The sequence below is a fragment of the Podarcis tiliguerta genome (assembly GCF_965153285.1).
Source record: "Podarcis tiliguerta genome assembly, chromosome: 17".
In the NCBI taxonomy this organism is placed as follows: domain Eukaryota; kingdom Metazoa; phylum Chordata; class Lepidosauria; order Squamata; family Lacertidae; genus Podarcis; species Podarcis tiliguerta.
In genome coordinates, this window is record NC_139550.1 from 37,929,168 (window position 1) to 37,954,684 (window position 25,517).

General features: G+C 50.5%; 1 protein-coding gene across 2 annotated transcripts; it reads right to left on the reverse strand.

The window, feature by feature from the left end:
• Nucleotides 1-45: 45 nt before the first annotated feature.
• HCFC1 (host cell factor C1) lies at nucleotides 46-24,765 on the reverse strand. Of its 2 annotated transcripts, none has more exons than XM_083420943.1 (26): nucleotides 23,739-24,765; nucleotides 20,490-20,638; nucleotides 19,995-20,155; nucleotides 19,447-19,655; nucleotides 19,169-19,253; nucleotides 18,955-19,061; nucleotides 18,669-18,848; nucleotides 16,588-17,001; nucleotides 15,679-15,839; nucleotides 15,365-15,562; nucleotides 14,798-15,025; nucleotides 14,423-14,527; nucleotides 13,844-14,063; nucleotides 13,507-13,649; nucleotides 13,275-13,413; nucleotides 12,721-12,941; nucleotides 9,714-11,448; nucleotides 8,805-8,971; nucleotides 7,187-7,730; nucleotides 6,693-7,055; nucleotides 6,405-6,526; nucleotides 5,265-5,402; nucleotides 4,928-5,113; nucleotides 4,454-4,751; nucleotides 2,667-2,730; nucleotides 46-1,505 (listed from the first exon to the last, which is right to left on the reverse strand). In XM_083420943.1, exons 1-26 carry the CDS (start codon nucleotides 23,956-23,958, stop codon nucleotides 1,466-1,468), a joined length of 6,597 nt encoding a protein of 2,198 aa, XP_083277069.1. In that variant the 5' UTR covers nucleotides 23,959-24,765; the 3' UTR covers nucleotides 46-1,465. The 2 variants fall into 2 exon arrangements, with proteins under 2 accessions (XP_083277069.1, XP_083277070.1); XM_083420944.1 differs by having other exon boundaries at nucleotides 24,365-24,764.
• Between the last annotated feature and the right edge of the window lie 752 nt (nucleotides 24,766-25,517).

Sequence of the window (25,517 nt, forward strand, 5' to 3'; positions counted from 1 at the left end):
TAGAAGAGGATGAGGGAAAGATCTAGTTTCACAGACAGAACCTGGTTTCCAAAAAAAGGAGGTCTTTAATTGTTCAAAATAGCACAAAAACGACAGATACGCAGCACTAGGGTGAGGGGGAGCGGAGGGGTGGACAGCCATGGGGAACTCCTAGGAGGACTGTTCCTGTCTCAAAGGAAAATAAATGGGGTAGGAGAGTGGGGTAGGAAGGATCTTAGGGTCTGAACAGGAAGGGGACACAGCGAAATACATTATAATACAAAAGACCAGGGCACAGAGCAAGGTGGTGGGGAAGGGGGTCTGCTCCTGGGTTTGTTTGCTATTTTTGGAGGGGGCCTGCTTTACCTGCCAAATCTCTTTGACAATGGAGAGGTAGGACATAGCAGTCAGTGCAGCTCTTTGCTTTTCATTTTATAGCCTATTCCCCACCATCTCTGAAGAATAAGCCCTGACTGCTCTCCTCCCTTCCCCTCTGTGGAATGTCCAGAGAGGCAGCGAGTGGAGGGGGAGGGAACCTGGATCCCTGCCCCAGCCAGAGGGAAAGCTGTACTTCAACAGGCAACAGTATTGCCCCGCAGTCTTGTTCCTAGCTTATCACCCTGACCTTGTGGGGTCAGGCTCCATCCCTCCAAAACGTCTCCCCCTCCCCCCTAAAAAAGGCTGTATATAAAATGATGGAGAGGAATGGCAAGGCATTTTTGCCTAGACATGCCGCCTTGTGGTCTGGAGAGGGAAGAGCAGAGGGGAAAATCAGCTTGTGCTGTTAAGAGGAATTGCTGCATGTGTGGAGAAGAGGGGGTGGGTTGAAGCCACAAGCGCCCTGGGCTGAGCATCTGAACAGCTGTTGTAGAATGAGCTGCATCCCCCCACCCACCCCCAAAAGTAGCTGCATTGGTGGTCCAACCACCTCCCGCCCCTCCCTCCCTCCCCAAACAGCAGAGACTCCTCTCTCTCCATTACCAACGCAGACACTAAAAACTAAACTGAGGGAGAGGGTCTGTACAGAGGCAAGAAATGGAGGCAGGGAGAATAACCCTCCCACCCCCAAGACACAGGATGCTGGGGTATACAAAAAGAACTTCATTCCTGTAACTGCAACTTGTAAAAAACCCAACAGCCCCCCTCCCCCCATAACAATTCCCCCCTCCAAACCCACCCCTAACATCAGCGTCCATGTTAAACGGGGCAGCAGCAGCAGGGGGCAGGGGAGGAGCTCCAGTCCTTCGTCCCCCTCCCTAGGCTGGGGCATGGCATGGCATAGCATGGCATGGCACAGCGACGGCCCCTGCTTGGGGCTCCCTCACTTGAGCCTCTGCGTCCTCCGCCCCAAGAGTCCAGCCCCGTGGTGTATGAAATGTGCTTTCAGCGGTTCCATCTTCCTCCACACAAAGGGGCGGCTGACTGGCTGGGGGTTCAGGTGGAGGCTGTGGAGCAGGCAGGAAGAGGGGACAGCAGGGGATGCCCTTCACTGCCCATCTGCTTTGGGCTTCTTTGGAGCGGTTTTCCTGAAAGAGGAAAAGAAATGCGTTGGGCTCATGAGCCAAATACTAGGCTAGGCCTGATGCACAGATTCAGAGATCAATTCCTAAATCCACATCTGCATAGGTATGTGTGCTCGCTCTCACTCAAAAGTGAATCTCTCTCACCTTGGATTGCCTATGCAGAACCGTTCCAGGAAGAAGCATTTCCACTTGGCAAGGATCCCATCTTGTGGTGCCCTCCCACCTAAAAATATCCTTCATGAAATGCTCTGTCCATTTGTGGCTGCTGGTGTCCATCTGTCTCGAAAGACAATGGAGTGTGCCTCCAGGGGTGAAGCCACACTGCTGAAATAGCAGCACTAAAGTGACCTCCTCAGGGTGCAAGCCTGGTCATTAAGTACGGAGGTCCTGGGCTGCCCAGACGACAAGACTACCCTCTTGGCCTCACTGATATGGTCCAAAGGAAAGCAGAGCACCAGCTTGGCTGCAGGAATTGCCGGAAGGAAGTGTACAAGCACCATCCAACCGTCTTAGGGACTCTACTCCAGATTTGTACAGGGTTTGCTCCTTAGCCTTTTCTTCTCCCAAATATATTCCACAAAGCAGCAGAGGTTTAGGATCAGTTTTCCTTCTCCTGCATGGGCTCCCTTCCCAGGTGGACAAGCCCCGTCTACCCCTCACGTCCCTCTACAGTACGTGCAGAAACCGCCTTCTTGACTGTTGGACCCACTATTGCTCATCTGCTCAATCCACCGGAGCCTGTCTTCGCAAGCAGGGAAAGTCCCTGACTCACTGAGGATTTGAGACCCATCGGCTACCCTCACCTGATTTAGTTGGCCAGTCGAAGCAGTTCCTGGGGTGTGGCCACTGTCTCATGCTGACAGCTTCTAGAAGCCACAGGTGAGAGCTGATTGCAGAGTGAGGACCAAAGGTGAACAAACTACCCCGGAAGGAGCATGATTTGGCCCCTATCAGAGGTACGACCCTTCCCCTAGCACCCCATACACCCAGGCTCTGCCCATTCACAGCACACAGAAAAGGAACTTGGACCAACTGGGTTAAGAAATAGGAACTTGATTGGACCCACAGACTCCAGATGTCCCTTTCTGGATGTCCCTTCCTTCCCCTCTCCCACTTTGACCTGAAACACAAACACTGCATGACTTTCCACTAGGAAATACTCACAGGTCGGGAGAGGACAGCGGCCGCTTGTTGGCTGGTTTTATCATGGAGCCATCCTTACTGGATTCTGTGAAGAAAAGAATGTGATGCATATACTGGAGGTGCAAGTCCCTATCCAGAGAGCCAGAGCACACAGCAAACTTGGGTGCCAGATTCCAGCTCAGGTACTTGCACACAGCAAAGAGATTAATAGTCCAGAGGGCAGCCCTATTCTCCTGAGACAAGCTGGAGGCTAGCTATGCCATCAATAGACCTCCTCACAACTGACCATTATCCATAGCCATGTTTCAGCACACCAAAGAAGGAGGGACTTTATACAGTTATAAAGCGTGAGCTGTCTTGGCCAATACTATGAACACCACACAGTGTGACTTGCCAACAAATATGCTTAACCATTCTCAAAACATGTGATGAATTACAAGAGAAATGGGGGACAAAAATGTCTGCCCAAACCTCAATTCATGGGTTGGCAGTGTCTTGGGGGCAGGAGAGTGCGGTCCAATAAGGTTATATTGCAGGCTGGAGTTGGTCTGCAACCCTTTAATTGGCCAACCCCAGAATCACCTAACCTCAGAAAGGTCTAATTTGACATCCCAATAGGCAGAAATATGCAATGGTGAGTAATCCTTTCCATTACGGGTCCCAACTGATTCCCCCCCCCCCATCCTCTCAACTGATGAGTATTCTTGGCCTCAATTCAACCAATGTAGTGGAACGTGTTCCACAACGTAATGTCTTATATAGAGTCTAACTTTGTACATATCCCACATAGCAGACTGCCCACCCAGGCCAGTCTTGTCTATTTTGCCTGGCAGTGGCTTCCCAGTGTCTCAGGCAGAGGCCTTTCAAGCCACCTGCTACCCAAAACCCTGTTTTTAACTGGTGATGCCAAGCACTGAACCTGGGACTCGACTGCTGAGCTTTCACATAGTAAGTGGCAAAACAACAGGTCCTGCCTCAAGCAGTTTACAATTTAGATTTCCCAGTCTGAAGTGGCACTTCTTGAGCTGCCCTTAAGACTCCCAAGCTAGGAGCAAACTGCCCACTAGATATTGGGTTATATATGTCATGTATTTACAACAGAATGTGGAACATAGGCCATATACCTGAGAACTTTGGGATCTTTTTTTAACACCCACCCACACATCCTTAGGAATATCTCTCAGCCACACTGGTGGTAATCAATTGAAGCCAATACAGCGCAGTGGTGGTGGGAATTTTGCAAAACCCTTCTGTCCCTTTTAAACTAACCACTCAACTCTCATGCCCCCTAACATCTCAGCAAACATACTCAACCTGAGATAAAATTATGCAGATATATTTCATTTGCATAATGGGCTCAATATTTTAAATGTAATAGTACATATACACAGTCGTACCTTGGCTCCCAAACGCCTTGGGAGTCGAACTTTTCGACTCCCGAATGATTGAAAACTGGAAGCGAGTGTTCCGATTTTTGAACGTTCTTTTCGAAACCGAACGTCTGGTGGGGCTTCCACAGCTTCCGGTTGGCTGCAGGTGCTTTCTGCAGCCAATCAGAAGCCGTGCTTTGGAAGTTGAATATTTCAAGTCAAACAAACTTCCAGAATGGATTCTGTTCGACTTCCAAGGTACAACTGTATACAGCACTGAAAGAGACCAATGGGTCCTGGTAATTCACTGTTCCTTCTGCTGTAGATGGGGATACATTTAAGAGAAACTGCCTCACCACCTCTCCATGAAGAAACAAGATAACAGGCTAGATGCTTTCTGAAGCCCTTCCCCAAATTCCTATCGCAGCAACCACTCACCTTGCAGCCACCGGACCTGTGTGGCAGGGCCGTAGCCCTTCTCGTTGCGGGCAGCAATGCGGAAGATGATGGCAGGCTTGGTTGTGTAGTCTATATGGGCATTGGAGAGACTAGCTGATTGCACCAGGCATGAGGGGCTGGGCCCACAATAAACTCGCATGAAGGCCAGCTGAGCGGGGGCTGCACTCTTCGGTTCGCCTGCCTGGGCACTCTGAATGGCCAGGTACACAGAGTACTCCGTGATCTTCCCAGAGGTGACAGAAGGGGGCTCCCAAGTCAAATGGGCTCCATCTGGACTCTGAGAAAGATACACACACACACAACAGATAGGTTGAGGATTTGGACAGTTGGCTCCCAGCGGCCACACTGGGGTAGAGGCATTAGCTAAAGAGGAGAAGCAACAAAGGTTGCCCCAGCTACCCCAGAACAAGAAGCTGACATAGCAAGTGACTGGCAGAATGAACGAGCACTGACCTTGCTGATTTTAATGGCGCACGGTGCTCCAGGGAAGCCAGGCAGACACGTCTTGAATGCTGAAATTTCACTAAAAGGACCCCGGCCACAGGCATTGATTCCTGCCACACGGAATTTATAAGCAGTACCAGGCTGCAGTTCCTGCTTCTTGAGTTGAGAATAATCGGGTATGGTGCCCGAGTCATCCTGCAGGGAGAAGAGCAGTGAGAAGGGGACTTGAGGACCACCTTGATGGTTGCAGGAACAAAGGATGAGAGACATGATGGCAGCAAAGATTTGAATCTTCAAACTATGTGCATCATTAGAAGAAAGCAAAAGACAGGTGAAGGTCACTCACTTCTGTGGCAGGCGCATCATCAGGAGGCAGGAAGTAGTGTGTCACCATCATGTTGGTTGCCTTAACAACACCCACATCAAACCACTGATTCTCCTTCTTCACAACCACCTTTGGAGGCTGAGTGGGAGGTTCTGGTTTCTAAACAGGGTGGGAGAACAGAGGGTGAGATCTGGGAAGCTGAAAAAGAACTTTCAATACTCTCTGTGAGGCTTCTTTCTTGTCTGGCGTGATTGAGGTAAGGATTGGGTTATATCTCCCAACTGCCTTGGAAGGCAGGGAAGCTGCACAATTAGATTTTAGCTTAGTAACAATCCCGAAGGCTCCTCTTCCAAGCCTTAGACAGGCAGAATGCTGAAACTGTCTCCCTTTTGAGGCAAAAACCATAGAGAAAAAGAAAAAAAGGGGGCAAAGGGACTTCTGGAAGGTCCTGGCACTAGCTGAAGGACTAAGGTACATTGATTTGTGAGTTTGAAAATGTATAGTGCATTTCATATAGAATATGGCTTGGATGCCTTATTAATCTGGCTAGAAACTTCACAGTTAGTTCCCTTTTCTTCCTGGGATGACGAAGGCATCCAATAAAATGGGATTTGTCTAAGCTATCCTATTCCAGGAGGGAATCGGGGAGAAATTTGAGCTGTGGATGGCATCTGCTGCAGTAGAACTTATAGCATGCTTGTGCCAAAAGAAGCATCTGTGAAGGCGAAGGAATCCATCTTGCAAATGCAGGGGTAGGGAACCACTTTTGTCCAGCGGGCCAAATGAAAAAGTGGCCACTTATTCGCAGGCCGCATCTGACAGGTTGTGGGGCCACCACCTGTTAATGCAAGCGGAGGCTGCAAAATGCCACTAGGAGCATACAGCATAGTATTCTGTGAAAGCAGGAGGAGAGAAAAAAGCAACAACAGAGAAGGAGATGCTCAGAAACCATTCTGCCCTGGCCAAAGGCAGGAAAAGAACCGATGCCGTGACTGCAGGACCAGCTGAGCCCAAAGCCTTTCACACATCTTCCCAGGCAATGGGGGGCATAAACCATCCTATCCTACTGGATGCCTTGGTCACCCTCAGATGGAGAAACCAGTATCTCTCTACCCCCCCCCCCAAAAAAATCTCTCCCCCTCTAGACCCTCCTTAGCTTACCACTGGCGCTGCTTCAATCCCATTGGCAACCTCCGTCAGAGCAGCTGCCGCCTGCAGCTTTGCTGGGCTGGCCGCCGCCACCACTGGCTGTGGTGCCACAAAAGTGTTAGAGGGAGCAAGGCCTGGAAGAGGAAAATCATGTTCAAAGAAGACAATAATGAAAATTTCAGACCTTGATCATTTGTCCTCCAAAGCATCTCTCCACCATTAGAGATAGCCTCTCCATAGCCTCCTGCCACCAGAAGGCGGAGCGCCCCCACTCTACAGGACACATATGGCACTACTTACTCTCTGTGGGCGTAGGGGGTAATAGCCCAACTGTACTCGTAACTGCACTAGCCAACTCGTTGAGGCCGTTGCTCTCACTGGCAGGGTCGTTGAGGCTGTCAGCAGGGGCCAGGGCTTCTGTGGGCAAGTGGGAAGGCAGCGGGTGCTGAGGTGGCTGTTGCTGAGCTGCCGCCGCGGCTGCTGCTACTGCCGCCGCCTGAGCTTCCTGGAGCTGGTGCTGCTGCTGCACGAGGGCAGCCAGTTCTTGCTGGGTGAGCACAATGGGGATGGCGGTGGCCTGGCCCTCAGGGCTCTCCGAGGCCAAGTGGCCGAGCTCCGCTTGTGTTGCCGCTGCTTCAGATGTATCCATGACCTCTCCAGGACCTGCAAAAATGCCAGAGGATGGAATTGGAGGCAGAAGGCTGTGCCCCACCTCAGCTGGGTGAATAAATATGTAGGGAGACTCCCTGCCCAATAACCCCAGGGCCAATCGGAAGAGAGATGAGCTCACTCACCCATTACAGCCTGCTGGGCAGCTTGCAAAACTGCTTGTATGGCCAGGGCTTGGGCCTCTTCGGTAGCAGCAGCTTGGGCAGCCGCCTCTGCAGCTGCAGTCACTGCCAGCTCCTCCGGCGTCAAGCCTGTCACCATGAGTGTGGTGGTGCCTGCCTGGCTCTCGGCCATCAACTCCTGGGGCAGTGCCAACTGTTCTACTTCTGAAGGTGGTGCTGGTGCTGGAGGTGGCGGTGGAGCAGGAGCAGGGGTCACCTGAGGCACCACCACCATGGTGACAGGCTCCCGGGCAGGAGCTGCTGGTGCTGCTGGTGCCTCCACCACAGGCGCTGGGAGCTCTGGCTGGGGAGCAGCTTCAGCTGGTGGGGTGCCTGCTGTCGGTGCAGCGTGGATTTGCTCCTGAGGCTCAGATGCTGCTGCCTGCATCTCCGCAGGAGGCTGCAGTGGTTCAGAGGCTCCCGTAAGGGAATCTGTACTGGTGGCAGCTGGTGTCTCAGCAGGGGGACTGGCCTCCTCCGCAGGAGTATCAGCCAAAGAAGAAATGTTCTGCAACAAGTAGGAGATGGCATTAGTAGCCTAGATGCTGGGGATGCTGGACCTGGCATCAGAAGGCTGCGTGATGGAAAGGCAAACTTGGCATCATCTTTGGCCAATTTCTTTACTGAGTATGTCTCTGCCTCACAAGGTTTGCTAGCAGCTTTTAGGCAACTTGCAACATAAAGGCAGAATTGCTTATGCTGGATCAGAATGAAGGTCCATCTGGCCCAGAACTTTGTAGCTTAGTCAACCAAATGCTTTTGGGAAGGTTGGAAGCAGAGCAAGATGGAGCCAGCCATTCTATCACTTGTCCCTAAAAGGCCCCAAGCACAGCATTTCTGTTTAACAGTCACGGCTAGGCATTTCAGCTCCCTGTTCTCTGGTATGTATTTCTTTCTCATTTTATTTCTCTTACTTTTGAGGAATGAATGCTGGTACCCCTTAAGGATCTTTTGGCATGCATTTGGGGTAGAGTGTATTGTTATGAGGAGCCAGAAATGGAGCTTTGCAGGATATTAAGTTGTTCACACACAAATGTAATATGTAGAATGATAAAAAAGAAAGGAAGCAGCAGGAATTAAAGCTTAGTTCCCCACATTCCTCTTCATTTTGAGTTCAAACTGAGAGAAAGATCAGGGACTGGATCAGCAAACCACCTAGGGGCAACTCTAGGATCAGAAAATGATGCACTGGGAGACAAGGTTCAAGGAAGGCTCCAAGGAGGAACTGTGCTGCTACTGCTGCGCTTCTCAATGGCCACCGCCAACAGGCCGAATAAACAAATGTTTCTCTAAACTCCATTTGTATTGCTGCATATAAAGTATTAGCAGGTGAGCATATGGGCAGTGGGGAGAGGAAAAGCAGGAATAAAAAGGCAATTCTCTCCTCCACGCTCTACCCTAGTGACCACTCCCTTGTGAGCCCAGAATGAGTGGCTCAGTGTTGGTGAGTGTTGGAAGTTCCTCCCTCCCTCAAAGCCCACTGTGGGCCTTAGAGCCTCAACTTCTGGCATATCCCATGGAATAGATGAGGGTGGAATAACAAGCTTTATTTCAAGCCCAGTTCTGGTTCTGTGGTTCTTACCGGCACAGAGGGTCCTGGCGGGGGTGTTGACTGTGTCACGGTGGTGACAGCCCTGGGCAGTGTGGAGGCAACGGTGGTTGTAACAGTACTGGGGCTACTGGCAGCTGGGCTCTCAGTCACAGTTGACTCAGGTTCCCCTTGTTGGCCATTGGTGGCAGGTGGCTGGTCTGCAAAGAGGAAATGGTTATGCAATGAGAACAAAGCCACAACTTTAGATTCCATTTGCCTGTTCATGTTCTCCAGACAGCAGTAAACCCAGACTTAGGTTCCTATAGAAGAAGAACCTATAAGGCAGCCAAACTTGCATCAAAGCTGGTGTCCTCCAGAGCATTTTTCGCAGACCTCTGAAAACACATTTTCCATGAACTTGTCTGCCAATGATTTCTATGTGTGTTGCAAAGGATTTCAGGGCAGTTAGAAAAATACATATGCTGTTTCTCCAAGGCACTGTGGACTCTCAGCATTATTCTGTGAGCTGAGAATGTCACCTGGGGTAAGCCCAACACTCTTCTGAAGAAGAGATGCCTGCCATTACTATTTCCCCCCTGAGTCCCTGACAAAACAGTTTTCAAAACACCTGCTCTTTAGAGATGCAGGACTTATTTCACTGACTGCATGAAAACAAGGATGCCAAAGGTGGTGCAAGAAGCCCAGTCCTGCTCAAGCAGGAAGAGGTACTTGATTGAGGAAAACTGAATGTATAAAGTTAGGACAAATGACACAGGGACCCAAGCAGTGCTCCTGGTTACTGTGACACCATAAGGTGTCACAATATAAAGCTTCCAGAGATCCCCAGGGTCCCCCCCCCGCAAGCCCTCCCTCCCCGCCTGAAAGCCACTGGCCCAAGGCATCCAAATGCAAGATGGGGAGCAGGTGCCTCTCCAGAGTTCCTCTCCTGCCTGATCTCACCTTGATTGGACCCCATGGAGGAGGTGACAGTGGTGGCTGTGTGGGTCGTTCCAGTCTCGTGGGTCTCACAAGGAGGATTTGAGCACACTCTGGCGGTTGGGTTCTGAAGTGGTAATCCTTCAGTACCTGGACCTTCTCCCTCAGGGGCTTTTCCTGATTCAGAGCCCCCCACTGGCAAAGAGGTCGAGCTGGAAATGTGGGTGCCATCACCTCCGGTGCTGGACGTCATAGTAGTACTGGTGGAGCTCGTCTGCTGTGTTTCACAGGGTGGAGCAGCAGGAGTTTGCCCAGCACCTTCGCCCTGCCCTGCGCCCATGTTTGATGTTGTGGTGGTTGCTGTGTTGGTGGTGCCAGTCTCATGAGTCTCGCAAGGTGGGTTGGAGCACACTTGCTGCCCTACGCCCATGCTGGAAGTGGCTGTTGTAGATGTGTTGGTGGTGCCCGTTTCATGAGTCTCGCAAGGTGGATTGGAGCAAAGTGGCTGTGAAGTACCCTGGTTTGATGTGGATACAGTAGCTGTGTTAGTGGTGCCCGTTTCGTGAGTCTCGCAAGGTGGATTGGAGCACACCTGGGGGCCTGAATCCTTGGCGCCTGTTTTGCTGGTCTCGCAAGGTGTGCTTGAGGGGGGCAGCACTGAACCTGAATCGGGCAATGCCGGCTGCACTGTGCACAGCTGCTTTGTAGGCAAATCTGCTTTGGCAGACATGGTGGTGCTGGTGGAACAGGTCTGCTGCGTTTGGCACGGAGGGTTGGCGGATCCCACCCACTCACCGTCAGGCTGCCCTCGGCCCATCAGAGACCGAGCCGTAGTGGCAGTATTGGTGGTGTGGGTGTGATGGGATTCACACTGTAGGCTTTTGGGGGCTGGTAGTCTTTCGCTGGCCTGCACTGTGCTGGTGGTGCCAGAGGCAACGCTAGGCACACCAGAAGCTGAAGTAAAGCTCACCATCCGGACTGAACATGGTTGCTCAGTGGGCACATCTGCTTTTGCCGACATGGTGGTGCTGGTTGTATTAGTCTGCTTTGTCTGGCATGGGGGGTTGGTTGGTTCTTTCTGCTCACCATCAGGTTGCCCTCGGCCCATGTTAGAGGTGGCAGTGGTGGCTGTGTTGGTGGTTCCCGTCTCATGGGTTTCACAGGGTGGGTTGGAGCACACTAGCTGACCTGTGCCCACAATGGGTTTCACTGTCATGGTAGTGCTAGTGGCACTAGTCTGGAAAGTTTGGCATGGCGGATCTGCAGTTGTCTTCTCAATCCTGGAGGTGGTGGCTGTATTGGTAGTTCCAGTCTCATGCGTTTCGCAGGGTGGGTTGGAGCACACCTTTTGCCCAGCACTCCGCACAGTGGTGGCAGTGTTGGTGGTGCCTGTTTCGTGGGTCTCACAAGGAGGATTTGAACACACCCGCACGACTCTCCCATTGGGCTGAAGCCCACCACCCTCTTGCCCCTCACACACAAACTGCACCTGGGTCGGCCCACCCAAAGTGCCCACTACAGTTGTCGTGGCTGTGTTGGTGGTGCCCGTTTCGTGTGTCTCGCATGGTGGATTGGAGCACACCAAAGTGACGGTGCCTGGCTGTGCGTCTCCCTGCCCTGATTCAGCAATTGCAACAGTAGCTGTGGGCTGCTCTGTGGTAGGCGAGGCCAAGATAGAGACGGGCAAGTCATGCACTGGCTGGGCCTCCACGCCGCTGGGTGTCGTAATCAGGGTGACTTGAGTAGGCTGGGACACAGGCTAGAGATAATAAGCAGAGACCAATACACACACGTTAGAATAAACACCTCAGCCAGGGACTTTTCCTGCACCATTAAAAAAGAAGTCTTAGAACAATTTTACAAATTACTCAGAATGAGATGGTGGAACCACACCAGCTCAGGATGCAGTTGGCAATTATGTTTTTGAATGCTTCTCAGTATATAATGGAGAACTATTTAACATAGTACTCTTCTCTACAGATAGAAAAAATTAGTTTGTGGGGAGTCGTCAAAAATATAACCTCCCCAACTCATCTTGAATCTAGTCCATAGTTCTATCACCTCATTTTGTGTAACTTGTATAACAGCCTTGATCCTGCTTATAGGGAAAGTGGACATGAGACATGTTAAGAGGCTAGTTCAGGTAACCAATGGTCTGCAAGCCTCCACCAGGAGAGGACAGACTGCAAATCTTTCCTGCAGCATCATAAATAAGCAAGTTAAGGTGCTGCAGAGCTTAAAGCCTGTCCTCCTTCTTGCTTGGCCTTACAGATATAATAGCAGGCTGGTGTTCAGGGAGGCTATAATAACCCAAGGACAATGAATTCTGCAATAGGGTTTTATTGGGTTTTATAAACAAGAATAATGTCTCTCTCTCTCATGCACACATACACACTTGACATAAAGCTCACCTTGGGGTTTCAGATCTTGGACAAGTATTTGCTAGACCACAGCTGCTGTAAATTAAAATACTGGGGCCATGAGAACAGAGGGAACTTTCGTCCCAGGGCCACTAAACCAAAGAGAACCGTTTCCCCCCTGCTTAGTTCCCAGGAACTGGTTTACAGGACTACATTGCACTGAACACAGTGGGCTGTATCCTACTGTGTTGTTCAGCTTAAGGGAAGGCTTCTTTCAGCACAATGGGGAAGAAAATAATTTCCAGTAACTCCCCCTCCCGCCTCTCCAACCTCCATAAATATGCTCCAGAGAGTTGAGGGACTGATAATTGCTTCCCTCCGCATTTTGCGGACAGAAGCCTTATCACCAGCTGAGTGACACCCAAAGGTTCCATTTGGCTATCACAGCTAATAACCAACAAGAGAATCTATGAATCCGTCTGTTCCCCTTTTGAAGCCACCTTAGCCAGCAACCTTCTTGTTACAATAGTAAGCACCACAAGTTAATTATGTGTTACGTGAAGTACTTTGCCCACCCTGGATCCCTGGGCTCATCAATTTACTGGGAGGCTATGAGGACTTCACATTTATCAGGAAACAACTCCCCAGAAGCTCCCTGACCCACTCCATACCTGCATGGTGATGGTGGGAGTGCTCAGCCCTCCTGCTGCTGTCAAGGTAGTCTGTGCTGCTGAGACTGTGATGGCAGCTGGGTTGATGACCTGGCTGGAAAGTGTGGCAATGGTGCCCAAGGTGGTAATAGGTGTCGCCAAGGAGGCATTGGTATTGTGTCCCCCAGTCCCAGCTAGGCTGGTTGAGACTGTGCCAGTTACAGTGCCCAAGGTTGTGACACCTGGAAGAAGACGGAAAGGTTGTGATTGGTATCCTCCACAGTGTGCTGGTTTCAATGGGTCAGAAACCCAGTCTGTACCCCTAGCAGTAAAAATGAGTTTCAAGGGTCCTGGTCAGTGTCCCATGAGGCTGCTTTTCTAGGGACATATAGACAGCATAGCAGCAAGAAAACAAAGTGGCAACCAAATTTACAGCAAGCACAAGCCAATGTGTAGCCAGCATTCTACCTAACAGGCAACTTACCCTCACAGCTGCTGGGGCTTCATAATGAAAAGCAAATGCATTAGCCTAAGTGTCCAGCCTATTGCTCCTGCCCCCAGGCCAGCACACTCACCTGTAGTTCCTTTCACCACCAAAGTGGTGACAGTAGGCTTGACAGCAGACACCGTGACAGGGGTGACAAGCCGCACTCCACCCATAGGGACTGTTCGCAGGATAGTGCCAGGTTGACCTGGGGCTCCTTTAAGTACCACCTGGAAAGGCACACATTTGACATGTTAAGAACTCGAGTTGCAGCTCAGGACAATGCAGCACTCAGTGCCCTCTCATTTAACTAGCTGATTCACCTGTGTTACACCCTGCTGCCCGTGACTTGTGGTCAGCTTGGGTACAGCCGTGATGATCTTGGCAGGTGTCCCAGTGCCAGAAGTCATCACTTTTGTGGTGATGATGGTGATGGGAGACTTGATCCCAGGGCTACTGGTGACACCTGGAAAAATAAGGCAGAGCTGTAACATGGAGGGAGCTTTAGCCCCTTGGGATAGAGAAACACTGAAGTGCTCTTGAAGCCATCCTAAGAGTGATCCCAATGGCTGCTGCACTTCCCAGCATCTTCTAGCTCCGCTACCCACCACCCAGGCAGTGCCATGGAAGTACTGCTTATAATCACACTCCACTCCCTACCTGTGGCACCTGACTGGGTAATAATAGCAGACATGGGGATGGTCTTGATGATGGTTGTGGTGCCAGGCTTTGTTGTATTTGGAGAGACACTGCTGATGCCCAGAATGGTGGGCTTGGTGCCTGTACCGCCTGCCTGGGAGCTGGTGATGATTGTGGTGGGCTTGCCATCTGCTGAGGTCACCAACTTTAGGATAGTGCCAGCAGGCAGGGGCCCTTTGGTCTGGAGAAACAGAGAAAACACAGGGAATAAACCATGCACAGAACAAGCATCTCAATATGCTTACACTCAACAAATAGGGAGGCCATACAAAAAAACCTGAAGCTCCAGAAGAGCAAGAACCTAAATTGTTCACAAGAAGCAAGTAACAAAGGCCACCATGGAACAATTTGTGATGATCAGAAAAACTTAATATTGCTTTCGGTCCCTACAAGTATATGCCTAAAAGTGTGTTGAAAATTAATGAGTGAGCCTCAGTTTGCACATCTAAAAGTGTGGTTGGAAGTAGCATCAACAGTCCAGCAAAGTGCTCTTGGGCTGGGGATATATATTGCAACCAATCCTATGTTGTAAGTTCTTACCTGTATTATCTGGGTCACAGGGCCACTTGATGCCTGGCCTGTCACAGCTGATGTCTGAACAGGTTTAGTCTGAACAACTGACATCACTTTACCCAAATTGGAAATCTGTCAGGAGAAAACAAGATTGGTTTGCCCCTGACATGTCCAAAAATGAGGGGACTTTCTCTTATCACTCTTCTCATCCTTATTGAGGAGAAGCTGGGTTAATGAAGTAGCTGGTAAACCTTCATCAGTAGAGAATACTGAGGGAGAGCAGCAGCTCACAAATGCTAAAGGAAGGAACTGTCCTGTACAATTGCCTACTTTCATCTAGTGTTTAGTGGGCTGAAAGATATATCTGCTCTCAGCCCCGCCCCCCGCAGCTTGGATACTTACCAATGCACTGCCTCCGGGTACTGAGATGGGACTTTTCACCAATGTGATGGTCTTGGTCACCCCTCCCACCACAGTAGTCATCACCTGGGCCTGCTGTGCTACAGTGACAGTGCCAGACTTGTGCACGGTGATGATGGGCCGAGTAGGTGTATTGGTGGTGGACGAAGATACCGAGGTGCCAACCTGAGCGGCGGCTGTCTTCAGCATGCGGGTTGCTGGGTTGCTCACCTGCATCAACATGGCCAACATGAGAAAAGCAAAGATCCCTAAGAGCAGGGGTGGGAAACTTGTGGCCCTCCCAATGCTGCTGGACTACAACTCCCATCAGCTCCAGTCAGAATGGTCAATGGACAGGGATGATCCAGTAACAGCAGGAGGAACCAAAGGTCCTCTGCCCTTGCCTTAAGCCCCCCACCCCCTTTTTTAAAAAGGGGCAACCAGGAGGCAGAAATCTAGGGTTTCATTCACAAAGCACAAGGAGATGTTGCCCTCTTGCCACCTGCTGTGTGCAAAACTGGTTGCAGGCTAATGAGCCAAACAGCCTCCTAACATGGTGCAGATACTCACCATGACGGGAGAAGAGGCAACTTTAACTGTGGTGGGTAGCGTGGTGGTTCCCGGTGAAACAGCAACCGTCTTAACTAGGGTTGTGCCAGCAGGCACACTCAGCATTGTAGGGGCTGAAGATGGTGGAATTTTTTGAGTGGCAGCAGCAGCAGCTGCCAGAGCAGCCATGCCACTCATCTGGGGGCTACTGCCAATCACCTGGAAGGATAGAGAAGAGTGTCAGGAAGTTAATGTCCTGAAGTTCTTGTCTTAGGACAGAGAATTAGTTCCTTCCAGCACAGCCCCCCCCCCCCATTCTTTTAAGCGATACTCACTGTCCCTTGAGTGTTCTGCGTGGGTACCACCATACGCACTCCGGCCGGCAGTGAAGTAACTGTCACAGGCCCCTTCCCAGCCTGCCCTGCTGAACGCACCGTCACCAATGGAGTCCCCGTAGTAGCTTGTGGGCCTGTCACCTTCAGCACAGCTGGGACAGCTGCCAAGGAAGAGGACAAAAACCAAAAGACATGTTTGTGTCCTAGATTCCTAGTTACTGTGATGGTTCTCAAGCTGGCTGCCCTCGCAAAAAGCAGACAGTTGGCATGGAAAGTGTACATTTTCCTTTGATCACTTGCCCCAAGTGCAATAAGTAATATCCCAAGAACAGCGTCCTCCCCCTTGAACTGGTGAGGAAATATATACGGGTCAATGAAGAATATGGAACTGGAAGCTTATTTTAAAAACAAAAATGAGGGCCTTAAAAGCACACACTGTTCAACACAGCTCTGCTCCTTCCCGCTTCCAACTTATGTCCCCTTATGTGATTCACTGTTAGGCAAACAGACTCAGATATTTTTCTGAGAGCTCCCATTGGGGGGGGTGGGGGTGACTTAAAAGCCCCAAATACAGATTAGGATTTGGCTCTTATGCATTTCATTTAAAATATTTAGACCAACACACCCTATGCTCAAAGACGCACATGCTAATAATCTTAAGAAATAAATGTTATTTTAATTTTGTTGAAGGTGTTCTGCTGTTCCTCCTTTGGGAGGTCTTTCTAAAACCTGGGGCTACTGTAAAGAGGGCCCTGCGGGTGGAGCTGCATAACTCTTTCACCAGATGTTAGTGGGAAGAAAGTGTGTGCTCACAAAGATGCCTGCTTCCTGGCAAGGATGGGATGGGGTTTTAGTTGAAAATATAAAGAGTCCTGTGCTCCCTGCTGCCCTCTAGGATTTCCCGTTTACCTTGAGGACGAGGAGTGGCGGCGGTGGCAGCGGCAGCAGCAGGCACAGGCATTGGGCTGCTAGGCACAGTAGGCAGCACCTGGATGGTGGTTGTGGTAGGTGGGGCGGCGGCAGCAGCAGCCACGGCACCAGTAGCAGCTGCAACAGCTGTGGTCTGGGGCAGCAGGGTAATGCCCATTTGCGCCAGGGGCTGCACTGTGGGGACAGGGGCAGCTGCAGCTGGAGCGGGGCTCTTGGGGGGGTTGACAGGCACTGAGGGCACAGGATTGGCAGCTGGCGAGGTGGCAGCTGGGATGTCATACTTCTGGAGCTGCAACAGGTAAGTGTCAGCTGTTGGGACAGAGCCCCAGCTCACTTCCAGGGAATTGGTGTTGGCACGAACCAGCTGCACCCGTGAAGGCGACGGAGGTTTCTCTGGAACAGAAGAATAAGAACAGACGGCATTAGGAAGAGGACACTGCAGGTAGCCTGCAAAGGGAACTCGATCCCATCACATTCCTTAGAGAACCTTTCCTCTAAAGCTATTCCATACCATTTCACACACTTACTCTGGGACACTACTCTAAAAGCAAGGGCAAACCAGTCCAGCCCCATCAACATTTTCTTTTTAGCTTCCCAGACCATTTTGCAGCAGCAGCAGCATAGGTGCTGATGAAAAAAAGCCACCAGCATGTAAGCAGCATTATTGCCTTGGCTTGTTTCTCTCGATGGTCTAAATCTTGTTCACCTTTTCCCATTCTAAGACCCTTTTCAGGTGAACATATTTGGAAGTTGGGGGAGAATAACAGTGCATATACCAGGAGGCTGAAAGAAAACAATGCCAGCCAGAGGTATCTCTCCTACTGTGCTGATAGTTATGGATACGGGAAAATGTTTCTTTGAGTGAAACGGAGCTCTCCTTCCCATTTCTGCAGCAATTGGTGACAATTTGTTGACAACATCTGACATTATGCCAGGCAAATATTGGATTTAGTTTAAGAGCAGAGGAAAAAACTCTCTCTCCCCTAGGCAGAAGTAGCTGGGATGTGGTAATCTGGATCTTTCCCCATAGCAGTGCCTGAAGGGAATGGCACATTCTCTCTTGAGTCACAGAGCATCCACTGGTGGAGGGGACACGCAAAGACTCAGGAAAGTGCAGGGGACTGGGTGTGGAGGGGCTGCTGCCTTCTTTATTGCGGTAGGGATTTTGAGGGACAGAGGAGGGAAAGCTGGAGGGGCGCTTCAGGAAATGATTACAGGGGAAAGGATATGGTATGAGAAGGTGTGACAACAGTGTAAGAGAACATCTGAACCCTGACATGTGCATACTGAACAGAATGGCATTCAACCGTGGAAGAGGAAGTGAAGAAGTTCTATTCCTACTTTTGCGGGGGGGGGGGAGGAGGTTGCCAGAAGCTTCCTTCATCCCACCTACCAGTGGGTCTGGAAAACAGTGACTGGAGTCTGGAGTCACTATGCCCACTGTTTGGGTGCTAGGTACAAATTAAATGTAGTTTGCTAGAGTAAGAAGCCAAATTCAGATTGTCTTTTCAGTCTACTACAAACTAAATATACTGCAGACTCCCTGCAAAGCAGTTCCAGGGCAAACCACCACATTCTCAACAATCAAGAGAGATGCGGATAGTAAGGCAACACCTGCATGTTCAGAAAAGTAATATTGCAGATCACGCCCAACTGCAAATGGAGGAAGAGCATGCCTGGATGCTTCTCCACCCCGCCCCCCGCTGCCAGAAAACTAGCTTGTCAAAATATAGTCACCTTCTCCTAAAAAGCTAGCTGTTCACAGGCAAAGAACTTCTCATGTGGAGGGAATTCAAGCAGATGAATTATGTTTATTACTCCAGAATGCAAGATGGCACTACAATACACACACATTAGAAGCTCCTTGCATGTGTAAAGTTAGCTTCTTGGGGACAAGGCAAGATTAAATCCTGCTTCCCACAGTAAACATGCAGAGGGAGAGAGCACTCAAACATGCAATTCCCCCAACAGTGTCTACTTCTGCCAATTTGCATAGATCTTCAGTCTCAAAATCTCCACCTGTTCTATAATGCCCCTGCTCCTACGTTGAACCCTCTTACCTGTCTCAAGGTACCATAGATCCTTGCAGCAAACCTGGTTATTCCAAGCTTTGCGGTACCCATCACGGCCACTCCAGATGTACAAGCGGGTATTGATAGCCACAGCACAGTGCCCAGCTCTGGCCCGTGGAATATTGTCCTCTAGTGTGTCCATCAGAATGGGCTCCCAAGCCATGGAGTCTGTGCAAAGACAGAAATACACACAGAGGCGATCAGACAGGAAAGGACTGGAGACAGGCGGGGGTGGGGGGAAATGAAAGAATGTGTAGGACATCCTCCCACATACCAAGGTTGAGGCAGGCCAGGGTATTTGTGCATTTCCATTCCTTCTCATGTGTTGCCACTTTGACATCATCCATGACAAGGGGTACCCAGCCTCCAAATACATACATCCTGTCCCAAAGAGAAGAAATGGTGAACAAAAGTTGTGACAGGACTAGGAATTAGGCTTTCAAAAGCAGTGAGAAATCAGGCTAAAGAATGTCAGAGACAGGTCTTACTTGTTCCCAATAGTTGTGGCTGAATGCAGACTGCGTGGGAGGGGAGCCACCCCACTCAGGGTGGGCTTGTTCCACGTTAGAGATTCTGGGGGGAGAAAAACAGAGCAAAGAGATCACCCCACCTGCAGTGCTTGATCCTGCCTCCCAGCCTTTCAAGATGCTGAGGCTGAAACTAGCATCCCTGCCAGGGCTCAAAAGACCCACTCTCTTCTAAGCCGGTACCACAAACGCCACCTCAATCTAAAACAAAGCAAATAAACCATTCCTGATGCTGTTACCAATGTCAAGGGTCCAGAGGTCACCAAGACGACAACCACTCATGCCACCGTATATAACTAGTTTGGACTTCTTGTTGTCCTTCTCTGTGTACACCACAGCCGTGTGGGACTCCCGTGGCGGAGGCAGTACACCGTAAGTGATGGGGATGTCCCAGGCTACCACACCAGAGCCTGGTCGTAGCTCCAAGATATAGAGGTCATTCAGGTACCTGTAATTGGGGTGGGGGTGGAGACAGAAAAACAGAAATGAAAGCCAGGCCAGGCTCTTCTTTGCTTCCCAACTGTGTACCCACAGACTCTACCCAGGCCTTTACAACCCCCTTCCTGTAGACAGCACAAGCAATATTTTCTCAAGAATTAAAGAAAAGTGAGGTGGGAATGAATAATTTGCTCAAATTCAACAACACCCCCAAGACCAGTGGTTCCCTTGCATAGGTCCCAGTTATGGAAATACAAGTGAGAAGCTCCAGTCCAAATTGGCAGCAAAGTCGTTGCACCTGGAGCACTACAGCTTGATCACGACACAGGGCAAGACACAAACACTATACCTGGGAATGTTATTCTTAGGGTCTTCGCTGTCATTGGCCAAGCCCCCAAACAGGTAGCATTTGTTGCCCACCAATGAGAAGCTATGGCCAAGTCGTGGGCAGGGTGGGGGCCCATTCTTAGGAGTCTTGGCTTTCAATCTCTTCCACTCCCAACGGCTGGCCTAAAACAAAGTGCCATGTGGTTAAAGCAAGTGAGCAGTGCAGGGTTTATTTTAAAAGCAGAACATCTAAGCAGCAGGGAGAGTGGCTGGGAAGGAAAGGAGCACAGAGAGAAACTTCTAGAAGTTAAAAACTTGGTAGCCCTCTGCTGCTTATGAGACTAGTGGCCCAATACAGTAGCTACAGGAAATAATGTGAGTGAATCAAAAAGGTAGACCAGGGTCTGACTTCCACAACTTAGCACTGTGTCAGTAGTACTGTGCAAGCCCCTTGCTTAACTTTCAAACCACCCCCCTTCCTGAACTGAGAACAGTCTTATGTCCTGCAGCCACTCACCTGCAGTTCATAGAGGTCGTTGCTGTACTTGCCATACTCCACCATCCCCCCAAATACCAGCAGACGGGTTCCGTCACAAACGAAGCCATAGGCCGCACAACCAGGAGGGATGTCTCCCCGCACAGCTGGGATGAACCACTGGTTTGTAGCTAAGAGACAAGCAGAGGGGAGTCAGAAGGGCTGCCTTAAACTCTGCTCAGATGCAAGCCGGGCTCAGACCTTGAGCCGCGGAGGCACAGATGTGTGAATCTGGCTCATCTCTCCACCCTCTTGGCTGCCAATCCACCACGTAATGAGATATCTATTACCACTTGATTTGAAGACCTAAGCTGTCTTCATGCACTCACTGCAGCAGTGGCTTCCCTTGTCTCCAGACTGAGGATGCCATGATTTGTAACAGAACCCCTTTCCTTGCCCTCTACTGGCATTTAAGCCCTACACTAAGCACCCCAGAAACAGGGAAACCTCTCAGCGAAGAGGCTTCACCTCTGTCTGGTGAGAATGAAATAAAGGAAGTACTCTACTAGCTAAACATCTTGGCCACAAAAGCAAAGAAGTCAAAATGAGGGAGGAGGCATTCTTTCCCAGTGCTCCTGGTGGATGCAGCACTTAGCAGCACAAGGCTTCTTCCAGCCAGAGGAACTGTTTACAGTGAGCAGAGCGGGAGGAAGCAGCCTATCAGGCAAATCAGAGAGAAGAGGCAACTGCCAATCAGGAAGCTGCCCCCACCCCTCCTGCCCAGCTCTCCTTACACTGCAAGACTCCAGTCACAGCAGCTCTAGAAGAGGGAGGAAGAGACAGACTCCCTTCCACATGCGCTTGCAAACCCAATGCTGCTTCAGGCCACACATTTATTCCTGCAGTGAATTTAAGCTGCAACCCTACTTAACTAGTCTCAATGACCAAAACCTTATTATGCTGGAAGGCCTACCAGAACTACCCAAAGAAGGTTACACCAACCCAGCACCTTCACCGCTCTTAACACCTCGCTTTGACAACTAGCCAATGCTTCCAGGAAGGTCTCCGAACATCACTTTCATTTTGTTTGCCTGCAAAGACTGATTTTGCAGTACAAGAAGCAGTAGCATGAGATGACTAGGATTGAAAAAAGTTTGAAATTAAATTTAACACTTCTGCTAAGGAGAAACACTTTGCATTTCCTGAGCTTCTTGAAGAATTCTTCCTTCAGGAGGAAAAAAATGTCTTAAGCCTTGTTATCAGATCACTCAGATCTCTGTGTTTCAAAATATCCAAAGTTGCTTTTTGTTTAAAATGAGGACCCTTCTCTATTTCATATGAGTAACACAAATGAAGGCACAAGTGTCAAAATCTGCTTCACTGTAGCAGAGAAAATGTTCATACTAATCCCAAATTGTGCATTCTAAGCTAGGAAGTCCACATAACCCATAGATCAGGGACAGAGGAATCACCATACTGTGCAGGAAACAACTAGGCTGAAGACGCAATGATGGTATGGTAACCCTTTCAGACTAAATAGGGACCTTCTGATCCAGAAAAGGAAATAACCTTTAATACTGTTCAAAAAAAAAACATTGGTGAAGATTACTTCCAGAAAACCCTTCCAATTAATACTCAATTTGGTAATCTTTAGAGCTAACCTCTTAATCTACTGTTATTTTTGTAATTTAAAGAACTCAGATCACGCTGCAAGCTTACACTGGCAGGCTACATGTCCCTAAACTAATCCTGGTATATCACCTGGGCTGAAAGCCTGCTGGAACAATGGGTCTGGGAAAATGAATTCACCCCCCCCCCCGCCACCTTTGCTGCCTTGCAAAAAAAGGAAAAAAAGAGTGAACACCAATTGTGTCTTCTGAGAATGCGTATATGATGCCCTAGCTGAGTACTAGGAGCTTCTGAACAACAGAGGCCCACCTGCCCCATCCTTACATTTTGGCAGGAAAACAGACCCAACATCACAATGCGCTCACATGCAGCTTCATTTGAAGAAGCCAACAGACTCCACCCTGAGCCCAGACTCCCAATAAAGAACAGGAACAGTGGATCATGGGTGGGAATCTGCTTGCAAAAAGTGACTTTTTCTGTTAGCACTCAAAGGGGGGGGGGCGGCGGGAATTAAAGCCAGCCCTGGGAAGGGTTTCAACAAACTTCAATCTACAACTGACACTATGAGGCGTAAATGTTTCCAACTCTTGACACTGGAGATAAGGGTCTTTGACCCCTCCCAAATGGCTACAGGGTGGAATGTTCCAGCATTTGCTCTGAACCCACCACAACTTTCAGAGGCACTGTACTGCTGCGCGCTCTATATTTGAGCAAAGATACCAGACAACAAGGGGTTAAAAGCTGCAGCATTTGAAAGTTGAATTTTTCCCGCCAAGCCCTTGGGGGAAGAAAAGCTTCTCTGCCATCTCCCCCCCCCCCCCCCATGAATGCATGTGGGAACCAGGGTGTTGACATTGGGAGGAGGCAGAAAACATCTCACAGCCACCTCCAACACACTAGGGTTAACTTGAAAGTAGGCAAGCACTTGTGTCCTCAGGGTACCCTGAGCTGCATTCTAAGCTGGGTGCACTGGCTTCGTGATAGACAATTCTCGGGAATTTGTCTTTTTCAACCACGCTAGGGCACATCTCTGTTTTTGCCAGACCACGCACAGTCTCCCCAGTGCCACTGAGACTGAGGATTGGGGCTCATGTGGCTGCAACAAGATAATCCATTTACGATATGTTGCCAGTGGGAGATGAGCTCCCCTGCCAACATACCCTGATACGCCCTCCTGCACCCCCAAAGTTCAATTGCTCCTCTCCGGACACCAACACAGAGGAAGAAAAGTTCCTAATGTAAAGTCCCTTGACTTCTGCTACAACGAGAAGACTCAAGCACATGCCAATTATCACAGCCAAAGGGCTGGAAGAAATTTAACCGCGAAGGAACAAGAGGGACTTTACAACTACTTCACCCTTCTAGCTCTCCTACCTCCATTACCACACATCCTACTATATCAACTTGCAGCTTTGGGGGAGCAAGAGTTAAACAATATAGCAATCTTAGCAGCCTAAACCTAAAACAAAAGTGGGAGTTATACATACATATACACATACATTTACACAAGATATCAGAGTTTTTACTTCATGCTTTCATGGAGAATTACAAGGCTTTCTGGGATCTATTATAGGCAAGCTTTTCATGATTTGGCTACAAATGGGGGTAATGCCCTCACCCTATGAACACCCTAGATGCTGTTGCCCATTCACCCCCCCTTACCTGTGTTATAGACATGCAACTCATCCACGATGCCCTCGTTGCCCCCTCCGAAGACCACAATCAGCTCCTTGATGGCCACAGCTCTGTGCCCATGTCGGGGCCGAGGCACGGGGCCTGACCACCCAACCACCCGCTTCCAGCGGGGCTGGAGCAGCCCGGGGGTGGTCCCGCCACCTGTTGGGGAGCCCCCACTAGGGACAATAGCAGAGGCGGCAGCCATGGAAAGCACTTCCCAAGTAAGTCTCCTTCCTAGCGATCAGTCCTCTAAAAGCGCGCAACAAAGAGGCAATCCTATCAGTTTTTATCTAGAGGTGGTTTAAAAAAAGGAGCGGGGGGGGGCACTCTTCCAACCCACATGCACTCTACCTCTTTCGAGGTAAGAGTCGGAGTAGGAGACACGCTGCTTCACTTTTTTTCCAGGGTGGTTGGTCAAAACACCCGCCTTAAATGGGGCACAACACCCCCCAAGTCCTCTCTTGACTACTACTGCTACAACAACCCTCACCGCGGAAACTAAGCCGGAGTCACTTCCTTGCTGCAACAAACTACTTCGGAGTAGTTGTGAAAATGAGATGCTGAGAAATGTATACCCCCACAAAAAAAGAAACTATTGGAAAAGCAAATACCTATTCTTTTCTTTCCTATGTGGGGGGAGGAGGGAGGTTGCTGCCCCGAGAGCGAGCGGGCGGAGGCGCCCCTTTGCGGAGGAGCTGCTAACCCTCCGCTCCTCGAGTTCGGATCGCCTGGCGCGGCCCCCCCGGAATGCAGCCTCCCTATGGGGCAAACGCCCTCCCCGTGTGGCAGGAAGAGGGGTGGGGGCCGAAACAAAAACTGCCTCCTAGTTGCCTCCCCACTTTCGAAAAACTATTACCAATTGCCCTTCCGAGGGAACTACCCCGCGCGGGGCAGTTACTCCACCCCGCCCGCAGCAGGGCCCCTCTGCCGCCCCCCTCCGGCCCCCGCTCAGAGCCCGGCCCTGGGAGCCGCCATCTTGTGTTGCCCGGACGGAAAATGGCGGCCGCAGGGAGGGAGAAGCCGCCTCCCCCTCGTCCCCCCCACCCGCCGCGTCTCCCCCTCCGACCCTGCCTGCCCCCGCGACCCGGAGCCCTAAACCAGGCCTCCCTCCCTCCGCCTTCCAGGCGCAACGGGCCGCTCGATCCACCCCCGCTGTACGGCACCGATGGGCAAGCTGCGGGCTCCAGGCGCCTTCACGCCGCCCTGGGAGCCGCCATCTTGCGCCTGTGAGGAGTCTCTCTTCCTCGGCAGCGGCGATGGGCGGGGCCACGGCGAGGTCTCCGTACGGAACCCCTCCCACCAGGGCGCCGCCATTTTGAGGGGGCGGGGCAGCCTGGACACCGCCATCTTTGTGGACATTCGGGCTCCGCCTCTTTTCTTTTGCGGGCTTCGTTTGTGCGGGAGACTGCGCGCCGCATTTTCATCGCGCTTACTCTCTTTTTTTTAAAAAAAAAAAAATTTGTAAATTTAACGGGAGTCGCCGGAGCCAGTTCTAACAATACGCTGTGTACCTAGATAAAACGTTTATGTGGGCGTCGCCATTTTGAACAGGAAGCCCCGCCCCCTTTGCTTTTTTTGGGCGAAAACAACAACTGCCCCTCCTCCTGCCTGCAATTGGCCCCCTTGCTTACGCCGGCCACGAATGCTGCAGGGAGGCTCCATACGCTTCCCTCTCCTATAGCAACCCTGTGGGCGCCGCCATCTTCGATAAAGATGAAGGGCTTATCTTGCATAAGCACGTGAACGCTCCTCCATGAGAAAAGA